At 36.7% G+C, this 18,132-nt stretch overlaps 1 protein-coding gene across 1 annotated transcript; it reads left to right on the forward strand.

Annotated features, from left to right (window-relative positions):
- Window positions 1-580: 580 nt before the first annotated feature.
- Window positions 581-17,542, forward strand: LOC123661513. The gene is made up of 4 exons (XM_045596474.1): window positions 581-777; window positions 1,038-1,172; window positions 13,493-13,627; window positions 14,226-17,542. Exons 2-4 carry the CDS (start codon window positions 1,050-1,052, stop codon window positions 17,214-17,216), a joined length of 3,249 nt encoding a protein of 1,082 aa, XP_045452430.1. The 5' UTR covers window positions 581-777; window positions 1,038-1,049; the 3' UTR covers window positions 17,217-17,542.
- Window positions 17,543-18,132: the final 590 nt, after the last annotated feature.

Here is an 18,132-nt window from a genome sequence, read left to right on the forward strand (position 1 = left end):
TTCTTATATGTATAACATACTTAAATATTATTTTATGAATTTCAACAATAATGAAATAAAATTAAATAATAAGATGAGAGAGATATAAACCAGTCACTCGGACAGTACTTTTTTGAGTTCGCCATTATAATTTCGGAATACATTATACCAACCTAATGTTCGAAATAAGGGTACGTAAACGGTTGAAGTACATTGATGTTCGTACCTACAGCGTTGTAATCCAATGACACGCGCTGTTGTCGCTCTTATCAATCCCAACACGTCGAGTTGAAGGTCACTTGTGCGGAGCGGCAACGTCGTAGAGGTATCGATAAAAATTTCGTTAATTCGTGATATTGGAGGTAACGTTATCAGTATCGTTAAAATTCTATTTAACGGTAAAATTTAACGTTAAAAAAAATTTTCGTTACCGAATTACCGTTAAAAGTTTTAACGGTAAAACAGGTATCTGTTAAAATCGTAGACAGAGTAAACTACTCTGTCTACGGTTAAAATTAACGCTATTTACCGGTACTTTATAATGGTAATTGGTAACGGTAACAAGCCCTGCCTTCATATTTTATCTATGACTAAATCATATTCTTTGTTTTAAGATCAAGCATTTTGTCTTTTTGTATATTATTATTAATGTTGTCAAAGTTAACATTACTCGAGACTGATGGTATATTTTGTTATATTTTCCAAACTATTGACGTATTTCTGTTTGAGGTGTGAATAAAATTACCAGAAAAGGTACAAACTTAAATATTTTGGTTTTGATTTTAGGAGGTAAAATTGTTAAGCTTAATGAAAAATATAATTTTTCTATTATAACCAAACAGACGAAATAAAAAAATAATTGTGCACTGTAGTTAATTTCTTATGTATTTTAAGCGTTTAGGTTGATGGTTTAGTTTATGGTTAGTGTTAAAATTTTTGCCAATTACCTTAAAATTTTAAATAAATTTGGCTTTAACTGTGTATAATTACTAAAATAAAACAAAAACACACCAATGTTTTTATTGTTCTTTAATTTTATATTATAATCTTTTTTTCAGTTCCTTGTTGCAATGGATATGGTTGAAGTTGATCCTAAGTTATTTATCACTTGCCGACTTTGCCTTGATGAAATGGGGCAGTACCAGATAGTACCTCGAGTGCAGATGCAGATTAAATACTGTTTTGATATTGAAGTTAGTATATTAATTATTTTTTATTACTTTATGTGTATGTTAACTTGTATATTTTTTCTATCAACCAATGAGACAGGCCCTAAGTCATATAATTTTATAGTCTATAAATTAGTCAAAGTACCAACGATATAATAAATCTATGGATCGGCCCTATCTATACAAAAATCGTGTATACCTACACAACATTTTTGAAACAATAAATAACCACCTTCTTAGTGATGAACCATTTAAGTTTTTCACTAACCGATCTATTATCATTGATTATTGAAAAAAAAATCAGTTTTTGATTTGTTGAGACTAAAATAATTTAAAAAACATTTTAGGGTAGCTAGCTAAGTCGAAAGTCGACTTTTTGTATCTTTAATTGTAACAATACACGTCTAGTTCTATGGCTTTTAAAAATATAAATAATATTTTAAAAATTAAACAAAAAGCTTTATCAAAAATCCAAATTAAAAAGTAGCAAATAATAAGTAATAAATAATTTTAAAACGGATACGGATATGGAACAGAAAAACATTGATTGTGTTCTTACTCTTTATTCATTTATAAACAGAAGTATTTTTAACCAACTTCAAAAAGGAGGAGGTTACTCAATTCAACTGTATATATATATATATTTTTTATGTATATCCGGGGATAACTTTGTCGTTTATGAACCGATTTTGTTAATTCTTTTTTTGTTGGAAAGGAGATGTCTCTGGTGTGGTACCATGATAAGGAGACCAGGATCTAATGATGGGATCCCAGAGAAATCGAGGGAAACTCGAAAATCCGCATAATTCTATACTGGGTGTACCAATTTTGATGATTTTTAATTGAATCAAAAGCCGATGTTTATCATGTAGTCACATTTAAATTTCATCGAGATCTGATAACAACTTTTGGAGTAATCTTTGATAATGCATATTTACTTGACTAATTTTTCGTCTACCTACATTGTATTACTTGTCAACACAATTATAAGTTCCTACGTGACATTTTTTTTTTTTTTTTGTATAATATCAATATAAATTTAAATTACGGATTTTATAAGTAGCAATCTGTGGCTTGCATTGTGATCCGCTTTGTCATATTCTGAGATGAAGAACACCAGAAACTTGGTCATATAAATGAAAGTGACTTAAAATTACTATCAAGGAATAAACTGCTGCGCGGATTAATAATTAACAATGATAAAAAGTTAGGTTATTGCGAAACTTGTATTAAAGCAAAAATGACAGTTTTAGCGTTTCATACACATGAAGCATTGAAATCTACAAGGTCTTTACAAATAATACACACTGACGTCTGTGGGCCTGATGTATGTATTCTTTTAAAGAAGGAGGAGATAAAATATTAATTTGTCTTTACGTTGACGATTTAATAATTGCGTATACATCAGAAAAGAAGTTACAAAAGGTAAAGAATTTTCTCACAACAAAGTTTGATATGAAAGACATCAAAAACCATCTGAATTTTTAGGTATACAAGTTAATATAAAACAGGGAAAAATTAAGATATCGCAAGAAAATTATATTAAGAAAGTTCTTTGTAAATATAAGATGGAGGACTGTAAACCAGTGAGTACACCCATAGAAGCACGATTAAAATTAGATAAAAAAGAAAAGAAAGTAGAAAACTTACCGTATCAGAATTTGATTGGAACATTGATGTTTCTTGCTGTGGCTACCAGGCCAGATATAATGTTTGCTGTTAGTTATTTATCACAATTTAATAATTACTATGGTGAAGAACATTTTAAATGTGCGAAACGGGTACTAAGGTATCTCAAAGGAACTTTACAGCTCGGAATAATTTACGAGAAAACTGAATGTCCCATCTATGGATTTGCAGATGCAGATTGGGCTTCGTGTGCACTGGACAGAAGATCCTACACAGGATATTGTTTCAAATTATCTGGTGGATGCATTAGCTGGGAATCAAGGAAACAAAGAACAGTAGCCTTGTCTACAGCAGAGGCAGATACATGGCATTAACAGAAGCCGTAAAGGAGGCTATACATTTAAAAATGTTGTGGAATAGCATTGCCTGTAAGCAACAAAATAGTGTACTTATGTATAGCGACAGTCAAGCGGCAATACAGGTGTGCAAGAATGAAATTGTGAGCAATAGAACCAAGCATATTGATTTGAGAACACATTTCATTCGACAGCACGTTAAGGAGAAAACAGTTTATATTATTTATATGAATACAGAGAGGATGGAAGCTGATATTTTAACTAAAGGACTGCCATTCCAAAGATTGGAAAATCTGATCAATAGTCTAGGAATGCGTTAGGAGGAGTGAAGAAAATTAATTTAAGACTTTATTGAAATCGGAATATTATTTCGCGCAATTACTACATATGATGCAATTGCTCGCAGTGCCTTCGAAATGCAACCCAAATGATCGTTGTTCTGAATGAAGTTCAAATACTCGACAACAGATGATCCACTACACTTAATTTCCAAGTTGAAAGGTTGGAAAAGCCCTTATATCTTTTAAAACACGCCTTTTAGGTTAAAACGGGAACTTTCTTGTTCGAGGGGGGATAAAGGGCTATCACACTATATAAGTCCCTTTATCATGCCGGGACTCCTTTTTAAGTTTTATCGTCACGCACATTTTATCAACTTAGTTTTATTATATAATAATGATAATGATTTCGATGACTCCAGACGACGCATGCTTAAGGCCACGAGTTTTCTTGCTTATAAGACTCCTCGAATTTTTGTCACCAATCAAAAGCGCCAGACACAACTCACATTTTATCTGCTGTGATAATTTACGGGTTAAACAACCTGACATATATTCTAGAACACTTTGTTGTGTTCATCTGTTTGACCAAAACAACCTAAATATCCAATATATATATCGTACAGATCGCTGTCATCTTCTGGGATTTCTGCAAATTCGCTGGTTTGCGATAAGTGATTTGTCGAAGTTATTGGATTTGTACTGGAGCATGTTAATATTGTTACGAACACACAAAGAAACTAGCGCCATCTAGCGGCAACCATTGAAACCACACAAAGACAGCGATAGCATGAAACTTTACTCAATACTAGATGGCGTTAGAGGAACTACGGTGGAACTATATAGAAGTACAGTCTCGAAAACCGGGTACATGCGCGAACTTTCCAGAATGGTCTGGGCCTCGTGTCGGCCGATATAAATAGCCGCAGGTAGGCGAGCGAGTTTAGTTCAGTTTGAGCGATCTTCGAGGCGACTTCAAAGTGAAAACTAGTGATCAAGAGTGGTACCAGTGAAACCTACGACATTGGCTACGACTGAGGACATCGTGAGTGCTTAGTTTTTGAACCTAGTGCTTTGTGTTGGACCTAGTGCTAGTGAATAAAGTCTTGAAAAGAGTCAAAAGGTCTATCTCTCCAAATCCTTCGAACCCTAGCACGTAACAACTGGTGTCGGAAGTGAGATTTGGAGATGCCATTGACTCCGAGAGAAGACTTTAAGGACTTCAAGGGCGTCAGGACAAGGGCACAACGAGCTGCGGAGGCCACACCTACTGTGGACCAAGCTCCGCCCACCGTGGACCAAGCCTCGCCCACTGACCCCGCCTATGATGCCCCGCTCACTGACCACGCCCCCCAGGCCCCGGCCACTCAGAGTCAGGCCCCGCCCACTCGGGCTCAGGCCCCGCCTACTCAGACTCAGCCCCCGCCTACTCAGGCTCAGGCCCCGCCTACTTTGTCTCAAGCCCCGCCCACTGGATCCGCCCACCTTACCATGCCCACCAGTGACACCGTAACTTTTACAGACCCTCAAGTGGCTCTTCAATTAGGAAATTTAATTAAATTAATGGAGCTGCAAAGGGCTGAAATTCGTAGTGCTTTGCAAGAATCACAAGAGCAAACAAGTTTCAATTTGCATGAATCACAAGAGCAACAAAAGGCTGAAATTCGTGCTTTGCAAGAATTACAAGAGCAAACAAGTTTCAACTTGCAAGAATCACAAGAGCAACAAAAGGCTGAAATTCGTGGTGCTTTGCAAGAATTACATGAGCAACAAAAAGAGCTCCAAGAAAAAACGCTTTGGGCTGTAAAAGATGTTAGTGACGCGGTGACTAAGCTTCGAAAAGATGTCGACGTAGTGGAAGAACGAGTTACCGGGTTAGGATTGGATGTTGAAAATGTGAAAACCGGCCTCACTGAACTACAGAAGAAAGTAGTGCGCCTTGAAACCACGGAAGTCGCGATGTCTAGTGGAAGTACCGGAGTGGCGCAAGGACCAAGAGTGAAGGTGCCTCCGTACGACGGCACTACTTCGTGGAACGCTTATCGTCAACAATTCCAGACTGTTGCTACTGCCAACGGATGGACGGAAGAGCAATGCCTGACCGCTCTCACTGTTGCGCTCAGAGGTCAAGCTTTGTCGGTTTTGGAAGCACTGCCACATACAGGAAACGGGTTCCAAGACTTGATGGAGGCACTTGAATCCCGGTACGGGGAGCGACACCTGGAGCACGTGTTCCATGTCCAATTACGTGACAGAGTCCAACGCTCAGGAGCAGGACTACAACAATGGGCGTTGGAAATTGAGAAACTTGTTAGGAAGGCACACCCAGGAACAGACACCAAGATGGTAGACACGAATATTGTTCAAGCATTTGTCGACGGAATCAAAGACCTGGAGGTCAGAGCTGCAGTGAGGCTTCGGAATGAACGGAACGTCCTCTTGACACCTAGATGACCTCCTGATACGCCATCATGTATTTCACGGAGAACATCTGGTACCCTCGTTCTTGGGACAATTATCTGAAGGTGGAACTCTCTGCCGTTAGTCTTCTCTCATTTGCGGTAGAGTATTCCGTTTTGAAGTATCAGACTGTCCCATTGAGCTCAGTACGCCTTAGTGACAGCGCCAGTGGGTGCAACCTCACTCCAGATTGGTTTTACATCACCCCGTTTCTTCCACATGATGATGTGCCGAAGGTCATCATCTCTTTCTTGAGCTTCCCTCATAGCATCATTCTCCCAGATACCCAAAGGACTTGCTCTTGTTAGCTTTAATGCTACTTCATTAGATTCTTGCTTAACACAATGTTTGCAGTCTTCCGAACACGGCCTTTGTGAGAGTGCGTCGGCATTCCCATGTATTTTTCCGCTACCCCTTTCGCCGCACTTGTAGCACATGACTCCAGAACTTTTCTTCGTAGGAGCCTTAACTACCTTGACTTCCTCAGAGACCTCGCGGATCTTATGGGTCTGCCGTATGTCATAGCGAACAGCCTCGACCTCCAAAGCATGCGCCAATGCTTCCTTTAACGAGGTGTGGTGACGAAGCCTCACTGCAGCTCTGACCTCCAGGTCTTTGATTCCGTCGACAAATGCTTGAACAATATTCGTGTCTACCATCTTGGTGTCTGTTCCTGGGTGTGCCTTCCTAACAAGTTTCTCAATTTCCAACGCCCATTGTTGTAGTCCTGCTCCTGAGCGTTGGACTCTGTCACGTAATTGGACATGGAACACGTGCTCCAGGTGTCGCTCCCCGTACCGGGATTCAAGTGCCTCCATCAAGTCTTGGAACCCGTTTCCTGTATGTGGCAGTGCTTCCAAAACCGACAAAGCTTGACCTCTGAGCGCAACAATGAGAGCGGTCAGGCATTGCTCTTCCGTCCATCCGTTGGCAGTAGCAACAGTCTGGAATTGTTGACGATAAGCGTTCCACGAAGTAGTGCCGTCGTACGGAGGCACCTTCACTCTTGGTCCTTGCGCCACTCCGGTACTTCCACTAGACATCGCGACTCCCGTGGTTTCAAGGCGCACTACTTTCTTCTGTAGTTCAGTGAGGCCGGTTTTCACATTTTCAACATCCAATCCTAACCCGGTAACTCGTTCTTCCACTACGTCGACATCTTTTCGAAGCTTAGTCACCGCGTCACTAACATCTTTTACAGCCCAAAGCGTTTTTTCTTGGAGCTCTTTTTGTTGCTCTTGTAATTCTTGCAAAGTACCACGAATTTTAGCCTTTTGTTGCTCTTGTGATTCTTGCAAAGCACCACGAATTTCAGCCTTTTGTTGTTCTATTAATTTAATTAAACTTCCTAATTGAAGAGCCACTTGAGAGTATGTAGAAGTTACGGTGTCACTGGTGGGCGTGGTAAGGTTCCAGTGGATCCTAAGGATCCAGTGGGCGGGGCTTGAGACAAAGTAGGCGGGGCCTGAGCCCGAGTGGGCGGGGTCTGAGCCCGAGCGGGCAGGGCCTAAGTCCGAGTGGGCGGGGCCTGAGCCCTAGTGGGCGGGGACTGGGGCGTGGTCAGTGGGCGCGGCATGATGGCGGGGTCAGTGGGCGGGGCTTAGCCCACGGTGGGCGAAGCTTGGTCCCCAGTAGGTGTGACCTCCGCAGCTCGTTGTGCCCTTGTCCTGACGCCCTTGAAGTCCTTGAAGTCTTCTCACGGAGTCAATGGCATCTCCAAATCTCACTTCCAACACCAGTTGTTACGTGTTAGGGTTCGAAGGATTTTGAGAGAAAGACCTGCTGACTCTTTTCAAGACTTTATTCACTAGCACTAGGTCCAACACAAAGCACTAGATTCAAACACTAAGCACTAAGTTCAAACACTAAGCACTCACGATGTCCTCAGTCGTAGCCAATGTCGTAGGTTTCACTGGTATCACTCTTGATCACTAGTTTTCACTCTTGAAGTCGCCTCGAAGATCGCTCAAACTGAACTGAACTCGCTCGCCTACCTGCGGCTATTTATATCGGCCGACACGAGGCCCAGACCATTCTGGAAAGTTCGCGTATGTACCCGGTTTTCGAGACTATACTTCTATATAGTTCCACAGTAAATCCTCTAACGCCATCTAGTATTGAGTAGAGAGTTTCATGCTATCGCTGTCTTTGTGTGGTTTCAATGGTTGCCGCTAGATGGCGCTAGTTTCTTTGTTTCCGTAACAATACATTAAAAATAATTAATAAATAGTAAAATAACAAGTAACGCAACGATACGATAGTATCGAGTACTAATTGTAATAGTAACGAATACATACGGGTACGCTTTTTTTTCGTTACTTTTACACCTCTAAAAAACAATGGAATGGCTTCACCTTTCAAGTCTGGATCTGTTTCCCACGTCTTTGTAAATTTTTGTCAATACTTTATTTTTCTCTAACATTAGGCATTTTAACGAATGACTTGCTAATAAACGTACGGATTGAACAAGCAAATAACTAATAACAATCAACATATTTGTAGTAAACATCAACGCAGTTTAACCTCGCGTTTTATTTAACTCTGCTTTCTTAGTAACAAGCAATCGCACTAGATGCCGCTTAAGCGGTATGTATAATAATAATTGTGTTTGCTGGCTAACGAAAAAAAAAAAACCGACTTCAATTACATCGACAATAATACAACGTAGGTAGGTAGACGAAAAAATAGACAAGTAAATACGCATTATCCGCATAGCAAAGATTACTCCAAAAGTTTTAATCAGATCTCGTTGAAATTAAAATGTGACCACATGATAAACATTGGCTTTCGATTAAATTAAAAATCATCAAAATCGGTACACCCAGTAAAAAGTTATGCGGTTTCCCCTTGATTTCTCTGGAATCCTATCATAAGATCCTGGTTTCCTTATCATGGTACCAGACTTAGGATATCTCCTTTCCAACAAAAAAAGAATTATCAAAATCGGTGCATAAATGTCGAACTTATCCCCATTACATAAAAAAAAACAATATATATATGTATATGTATATATTTTTATATATTTTATATTGTTTTTAATATATATATATATATATATATATACGGTCTAAATTTGGGGTAAAAGCCCTAAGTTGACATCAGTGACAATAAACAAGTCTTGTTTGCCGAACTAGTTATAATTTAAAAAAAAAATTGAATTTTTGAAAATGGTAGTCACAAAACAAATTGCTTAATATTTTTAAACTATACTTAAACGAAATAGATTCTATAAGTAGTACTCAAAATTTCAATTTATAGTTTGATGTTTTTCAAGCTCATTTGATATAAAAATTTAACAATTAATCGTATAATCGCTTTGTGCTCGTTAATCGCTTACCACCAGGTGAGCTGTGCGCTTGTTTGCCGACAAAAAAAAAGACAAATAGTGTACAAGTGTGTTTACGAATTAAGCACAAGGGTATACAATAGTCAATGCTCATTCACCATGTGTGAAAGTTGACAGCATATTTTTTTAAACAGTGTGGTCAGCGTAACTATTAAGCATTTCGTTATTTATCTATTTTATTAAAATTTGATTTTAAAGTTTTCTTTACTTAATTATTTAATTAAAGCCATTTTAAGTTTAATAAAGTCGCTCAACGTGCAATGTAACGGGCTATGCTTGGGGTTTCTCTCACAGATAAGTTTAGACTATCCGCGAGAGGACGAGAGAGTTTTCTCTAATCTTAACACGCCTGTTTCGTCTTTCTCTAGCGACAGGACATGTGCCGAAAGCCTGGAAGCAAGCTAACGTGCAGCCTGTGCCCAATAAAGGCAGTCGAGCTGACCCTATGAACGTATACTGAATAATCTTCTTGAACTTCTGAACGATCTTATTAGTGACCGACAATTCAGTTTTCGCCGCAATCGGTCCACGGGTGATCTTCTAGCGTATGCCACACACATATGGAGCGAGGCTATCGAGAGACACGCAGAAGCCATTTCGGTCTCGCTCAATATCTCGAAGGCATTTGACGGGGTCTGGCATGACGGCCTTATTAGCAAACTTCCTTCATACGGCCTACCCGCTTCTTTTTGTGTTTGGATATCTGAATTCCTGAGGGATCGATCGATCCGCGTAGTTATAGACGGCTGCAAGTCCGATCGTTTGGCCATCAACCCGGGACATTTGGGTATGAAACGCAAATCTGGTCAAGTTCAACGCCTCTAAGACCCAGGCGTATCTCTTTTCGGCAAAGTGGAGTCCTTTCCATCTGACTCCTTCTTTCCGAGATGTGCCCGTGCCCATAACTGGCCACCAGCAGGCCTAGCATGCGCGCCACGACAAAATTTTGTCTACCCCTTTTCTCGTATTATCTCTCTATGTCTACAGTAGCTAACATGCGTGCACGCGATACTCTTCTCGTTACGTCAAGAAGAGATAATCATTAAATTTTAGTGATCTGTGATATTTATCTCTACGGAAGCTAACATGACATCGTAATTTTGTCGAATTTTGTCGTTTTAGGAAGAGAAACTTCTCGTCTTCAATATTATCGACGAGAAAGACGATAAATAAAAAATAAATAAAACCGGGTGCCTATTTTTTGTATACCATGGCGTTTCCCTATTATAATTATATAATTTCGGTATACGAAGAGCGGGAAATGCGAAAAGTCGAGTGAAGTGTGCCATATAATCACACAAAAAACGTATTTGCGCCCTGTTGCTTCTTATTCTAAATAATAATAATAATAATACTTTATTTCAGACCAAAGTATAAGTCCATATTGGGTTAGTACAACAAGACAAGACAACATTCAGAATAAAAAACAAAACAAAATTATATTAAAAAAATCAGTAACTAAAAATAAAATTAAATAGAATAAAAGTAAAATCAATAATCAAAAAAAAAAAAATTCAAAAATTCAAAAAATTTTAAAAATTAAAAAAAAAAAAAAGAAAATGCGTGATAGAATTACTATTATCTAATGTGCGACAAGATATAAAGCACAACACGAGCATATTGTTTTACATATATAATTAAATTCATTTACTTACGCCGTTTTATTTTCCATATTAGATTTTTTAAATTAGATATACACTTTTTATCTTAGCCAAAAGGCCGAGAACATTGTTAAATAAAACATGTGTCACTCGTTTGAAATTGGTCAATAACCTTGTAAATTCAACTTTACGACATAAGAAATAAGAATGATATTCAGTTGTGATTATGGTTGATAATGTTTCTCTACTCGACAAGGCGAAGTCTTCGGAAGAGAATTTTGTCTCTCGTAGTGCGCATGTTATAATCGAGAAAATACTCGATGTAGACATTATCTCTCTCTCTCGTCAAGAGATATCTCGTTGTATGCGTGCTAGGCCGGCTGGAGCTTCTTGGTGTTATTTTGTCATCTACAAAAAAAACTGGGCGTCCTCTCGAAGGTGAGGCAGTACTTCATTCCGGCACAGCTTCTAAATTTATTTCAAACCCAAGTTCGATCATGCATGGAGTACTGCTCTCGTCGTAGGGATGGCTCAGCCAAGTACCAGCTGGAGCTTCTTGAGTCAATTGAGAGACGAGCCAGGAAGATCATCGGTGATGATGCACTGGTTGCTGCAAAGCTTGCGTCAACGGCGTAGGGTGGCTGGCCTGTCGGTTTTTTATCGAATACGCTTCGGAGAGTGTGCGCAGGAACTATATGACCTGATTCCCTCCTTCCCCTTCCATCTTCGTACAACCAGACGCTCTGCGTTACGCCACACTTATATGGTTGTCATTCCGCCTATACGCACTAAGCGATTCGCTAGTACATTCTTGATCCGTACGGCCAAAGAATGGAACTCTCTACCACCGTCCGTTTCCGGAAAACTATAACCTGGGGATCTTTAAGTCGCGAGTGAACAGGTTACTTCTAAGTAATCGTGCTCCATCTTAGACCGCATTTACACTTATCATCAGGTAAAATAGTGCTCAAACGCAAGCCTATCATTGTTTAAAAAAAAGAGAACGAAAGTAAACGACATAGCCCACAGAATTAACAAGTTGAAGTGGCAGTGGGCTTGTTGCTTGTGTCGCAGGACCGATAGCCGTTGGAGCAGACGTTTCCTGGAGTGGAGACCACTTCTTGGCAAACGCAGTGTGGGACGTTCTCCGGCTCGTTAGACCGACGATCTACGTAAGATTGCCGGTGTAGGCTGGATGAGAATTGCGGAAAATCGGAACTCTCTCTGGCGCGAACTTGGGGAGGCATGTGTCCAGCAGTAGACTTCAATAGGCTGAACTGACTGACTAAATAATTTAATTTGTCGTATTATATATCTATTCTTATTTATTTTTTATAAAAAAATGCAACCTCTCTCACTCTCATTTAACTTTTGGTGTCTTACTTTGAACGGCATTAAGCTATTCTTTTTTACTTGGAATTAATTAACTGGTTGTTTTTTTGCTTTAAAAAAAAAACCTTTTGTTGAATTGGTGCTCCAGCTAATTAGTGATAGCCATAATTCCGAAATTGAAGAGCTGGAACTACGAAGACAATTTTTTTTGGAGTTTGCTGTAATTTGTACCAATAGCAACGGAGGTAAAAAAATGTTTACATTCATTTTATCATGAGAGTATATCTAACTATCTATTAAAATCACATTTACATGTACTGGCGTACAGAAACGTGATTAGCTTTATTAGCTGACAAGTTTCCTAGAGATCGTTATAAATTTCTGCTTATAGTTTTCCATATTGTTGACAGTGATGAGGCTCCTGTAGGAAACCAGAATTTACTCTGGAAAGTGCTACCTGTACTCACTCAAGTCAAGAATGCTTGCAATAAATTAGTATGCCAAGAATGCTTTTATTTTATAGTTGAACAAGTGATTCAATTATTTGGGACATAGGTTTGAGATAAGATATAAAAACAACGCCGCTTCCACAAGGGCTGAAGATGTTCGTCGCTACTACTCACGATGGTTTGACGATCGACTTCTAAGTTTACCAAAATAATCTTTCAGACAGGTTTTTTGGTGTTAGAACTTCTGTCCCGTAATAGTTTTCCATACCGTTACTCGAGAAATTTAATGAAATGGGACTTCGTGGTACTGAGACAAACCACATTTCTCAATCAAATATGATCGCAAAATAAAAGGTTGCGAATCCTTATTAATTCTTATACTTTTTTAGCAATGATGTAATTTTTTTAAATTGTTGTATAGAAAATCCGCTCTAGTGGTATTTAATTGTACATAATTTTTGATATGTTTTTGTCTCATAAAATGATTGGATAAAATCTATCGGTATTTAACTATTTACAGACGTAAGATGTACAAAATTAATTTTAAATTAGAACAAGAATACCTTCATAATAATTAATAAAAATAAAGTTTTATGAATACATTGTATTATTTTAACAAAAAAGTCTGACAACAAAACCAACTGAAAAGGTTGCCGAATATAATATAGCCTGGCCAGAAATTTTCCAGTTAACTTTACGCGATTTGTCTTTAAACAAGATAATTTAATTATATAATTTTTATCCATTAAGCACATGGGTGAAGATCACGTCTAGTTCGTATCTTAGACTATTATGTTTGAGCTACTTTTGGGATCCACAAGTCCACAATTAGTATATTTAAAAAGTATGCATAATGCCTATTTAGTAGTCTTATAATGTTTTATATTTTTTAGGTTGAGCCCTTTGATGGTCTACCACAGCTTATTTGTAAAAAATGTCAATCTATTTTGAGTGAATATGCTGGACAAAAACAAATATTTGAAGAAAAACAAAAAAGTCTTTTATCAAAATTTAAAAAAGTAAGTAACTACCAATAAAGTTTTAAAATGAATAAACAGTTTAGTAATGTAATAAAATTCAATAATTTTATGTTTGTTTCGTTAAAATTTTGTTTCTTGTGATATTCTATTTTTACATACTGTAGCAATATATAAATATTGAACAGTTGAGCCAATGATTTTTTTTATCATTAAAAAGAAGGTTTTGAATCAGCAATCAAATTTGATCTTCTTGATTGAAAATTGAATCTTCAATCAGCAATCTGCCTTATCATTCGAAACTTTTCTTTGAAGCAGATAGCCTGGAACTTAGTCTGCTGTGTTTTTGTATTGTGTTTCAGTGGACGAAGTGTAGTAGTGTCTAAGAATTTTTTACAAACACATTCATGTTTCCTTGATTTTAGGCTGAATTGAACCTGCGACCGTTTAATTATTTTACAAGACCTTATAAGCTCTTTTTACTAACCAAAGCATTAGTGATTGCAATTTGCAAAGAAAAATGTTTACAATAGAGCTGGATAATAAAAAAATAAAAATAACAAGCAATGAGTATTTATTACATTCAAAAAATTATCTACATTGTTCATATGTATTTTAATTTAACTCATATAACATTGGATATTTGCAGGAAAATAGTACTTTGTCAAATAATCATCAGCACCAGCAAGACACAGTCAGTTCCACACAGCAAGCAGATAGTGTTTGTAATAGCTTGCCAAATGTAGAGTCAAACCCTAAAATATTGTTATCTAACAGTCGAACGTCCTCTGCAGATCGGGAGTCGTGTAAAGAAAATACCAATGTGATTATTATTAAAAAAAATGTTATGAAGAGACCAAGATCACTCTGGAAGAAAGATTATATAAAACATTTTGTATGCAGGTTTTGCAGTAAATCTTACAAGGAAAAAAGGAGTATAAGTAATCATTTGAAGCAATGTAATTTGAAGGTAAGATACTCAAATGTTGTACGGAATTGCTTTGTTGAATTAGATAGAATGGGCTCAAGACCCAACTTGACCTCTTCAAACGGAAATGTTGTTTGCAGAAAAGACAAAATAATTCATTGTAGAAATATTAATTATTATGTTCTGTATACATTGAAGTCATTTGAGAAATGTGTCTCTTCATCTGATGAAGATTTTACGACAACCAGAAAACACAAGAGACGTCGCTTAATTTCGAGAGGTTCGAATGAAACGCTGGTCATTGAAGGAAATATTTCTAAGAATTCTCAACGTTCTGATAATGAAAGAGAGAAAACTAATTTCAATCAAACTAAAGTAACAGATGTAAGTGACATTGAATGTGTTGATATTGATGATTCTGACAGTGTATCAAGTGATTTGAAAGTCTCATCAAATAATAAAGAATTGATCGAGGACAAATTACCTCCAAAACTATCTCCTGAAAGTGAAAAAGTCATGCAAGATGTAATATCAATGTGTTACAATAAATTTTTGAAGAGATTAGACACAAGTGGTATAAGTACAAACAATTCAGGAAATGTAGATTCTTGTGTAGAACGAAAAATTTTAAGTATGGGAATAGGAGTCGTAACTGGGAGTGGTCTCATTTCAACAGGACTAATAAGATACATGGAATACAAGGATCTCGTTGTAAATTGGATACAAAAAAAACAAACAAATGTTGGAATAAAAACTTTAAGAAGTTTTAAAAATAATGATTGCCCTAAATGGAAAAGCTTAAAAGATTTAGACAACTCTTACATGCCAAATGATTTTATTGAATGTTTTGAGAAAATCACTAAAGTAAGTCAATTTAAGTCATTTAAACCTAAAAAGATTATAAATTCAATGACACAGAGTGTGACTACAGACATTATTAGTGAAGTGCAAAACACTGCTACTGCTGAAATAGACAATGTTGAAAATTCAAACGCAGTGCTACATTTTAAGACATCAGAAAAAGAAAAGCAAACAATGCTTCAAAACCTGTTAAATAAAAATCCCGTGCCAATCCCAAAACAACTTCCAAAGGAGTCTTCTACTTCGGAATTGTTGCTTTTGCTTATAAATGAGGACATGTTGCCGAATAGTGAACTGTCTAGTTGTGATAAAAATGTATATGGTAACAGTGATAACTTAACTATGCCAGTTATAACTTCAACAATATCATTAGCTAAGAATGGTGACATAACCGGCAATGACAAACACATTACTCAAACTGTTAATAATCATGAGTCAGTTGATCCTAAATCGCAATCATCAGTACCTAGAATAAAGGTTAAGTCTGTGTCTGAATTGATGTCGGAAGAAACCTTAAATAGACAAAAAGGTTCTGTCCTGACTGAACAGACGAACAATTGGAATAGTAATTTCTATAACGGAGGCCAAAATGTTTTTGATCAAAATGAGAAAACACCTGTAGCGCTTAGTTCAAATAATGTGGCTAGTTGTAGTGATGCAAACTCTCCCCAGCAACCTAATAATATAAATCTATCAGAATATTTTATAAATGCAAATAGTTCCAATGTACTTGTTACACCTTGTTCAAATACAAGTAGTTATATTGTAAATCCGCAGCATCGTAATCAGACTTATGCATCAAATCGTTCACAATCTGATATTAATACTAACCCTTCAAATCTACTAAATCCACCAAGTTCAATTGTTAGTAATAGTGTTATTGGTGTTGATGGTCCTGAGCATCCAAAAACAAGTTATTCACAATGTGCTAAGAACGCAAAAAGTTCCAATATAATACGAAATGTACCAAGTTCAAGCAAAAGTAATTATATTTTTAAGTCTTTGCAGCCTAACACAAATTATTCACAATTTGCTATGAATGCAGAAAGGCCAAATATATACCTTGCACCAAGTTCAAATGCAAGTAGTAGTACTGTATACAGTCAGCAACCTAATACAAATAACTCGCAATACTCTATGATTGCAACGAGTTCTGATATACGCATTACACCAAGTATAAACATAAACAGTAGTATTTCAAACCCTCAGCACCCTAACACAAGTTATTCACAATACACTGTGAATGCTACAACTTCTATGTGCGCTATGCCAAGTTGCAGCAATGTAACGTCTTGGTCATCCCATAAAATTAGTGTTTCACAATACAATAATGGTAATAAATACCCGAAAAACCCTCACATAGCTGGTACAACAAGTTCAAAATCATCATCAGAAGAACAGCATATAGAAAAATCAAGTAATCAGCAGTACGTTTTAATGAATACAATAGAACTACCATATAAAAAAACCACTTCACCATTTCGATATTTTCAAGAATTGTTACAAATTCATAACATTAAATTATTAGATAGCATTGATGTTGCGACAAATGATATGTCGAGTCTTATAAAATTTAAATTAGTGTTTCATCAAGAATTCACTGCCATGGTAACATTATGTTTATCATTGTTTTACTGTAGAAATACTTTCTGTATTACAGTGAAAGACGTTGATTCGAAAGTTTTAGATATTGCTAAATTATCCGCATATTGGCAGTGGGAAATACTTAAAGAATTTAAAGGCGATGTAGTTCCTAAACTTTATGAGAACGCGAGCAAAATGAGTCCTGAGGTGTTAAATAAAACTACTTATTTTGTTACTTTGCTCAAAAATATTGAGTTTAGTAAATAGTTATACACATAGTTTGCTTTGAATATTTGTTTATTTTTGCTACAAATGCCGTAAAACATTAATTAATTTGCTATAAATATTTCAGTAGTTCTAGAATAAAAATGTACTTAGGTATAACCCAAAAATCTCTAACCTGTCATTATTATTTAAAATTACGTACCTATCCAAATGTAACATTTTTATTTTAATGCTTTAAACGTCATGTCATAATTCGCGTGGAGTGCCTCTAGCGCCAGCAATCTTTAAGTACAATTTTGCATAATGTACCTATAGGTATCGATAAACAAAGTAATGAAATAAATAAAACTTACAAAGTTTTAATCAAAGATTAATTTCTTTATTAAGTAGTACCGCGCATAAATTAATCTTCAAAAATACGTTAATCAGTCTTTAAACATACTTAATTGATTATTATGTCTTAATAAAAATTAATACTCTGGAGATGGACACGGGCTGAAAGTCTCTTGATTTTCTGTTAAGTCGTTTGCACGAGCAAAAAAAAAAAACCTATCGATTCATTATCACTCTCCATTGAATTGCCACTATTACAAATATCATTGTTTGATCGCTGAAATATATTTATTAGTTATTCTTCGTCGTATAAAATCATCGACAACTACTCGACACTAGCAAGGTCTAATCATAAAGTGATCACAAGTTATCACGGCGACGGCGCTAGCGCAGCTGACGCTTACTCAAAAATATAAAACTTGATCTTGAACCGCACGTAAAATCACGGTGACGGTGTTCTCGGATCGCCTGCACTAGTGGCGTTCTGTTATAAGTCAGTAATTTATATTTCTTTGTTGATTTCTATATACCGGGTGTATTTGGAAGCTCGTGTTTTCAGCGTGTAGATTGTTACGATCAAACACCAAAAAGGCTTATTGAGCAAAAAAAAAACCGCCATACAGAA

Source organism: Melitaea cinxia, chromosome 2, assembly GCF_905220565.1.
Source record: "Melitaea cinxia chromosome 2, ilMelCinx1.1, whole genome shotgun sequence".
Lineage (NCBI taxonomy): Eukaryota > Metazoa > Arthropoda > Insecta > Lepidoptera > Nymphalidae > Melitaea > Melitaea cinxia.

Coding starts and splice junctions, on each gene's coding strand:
- LOC123661513 (XM_045596474.1), top strand. CDS start 1,050: ATGGATATGGTTGAAGTTGATCCTAAGTTATTTATCACTTGCCGACTT. Junction 1,173..13,492: donor AATACTGTTTTGATATTGAA/GTTAGTATATTA, acceptor TATATTTTTTAG/GTTGAGCCCTTTGATGGTCT. Junction 13,628..14,225: donor AATTTAAAAAAGTAAGTAAC/TACCAATAAAGT, acceptor GGATATTTGCAG/GAAAATAGTACTTTGTCAAA.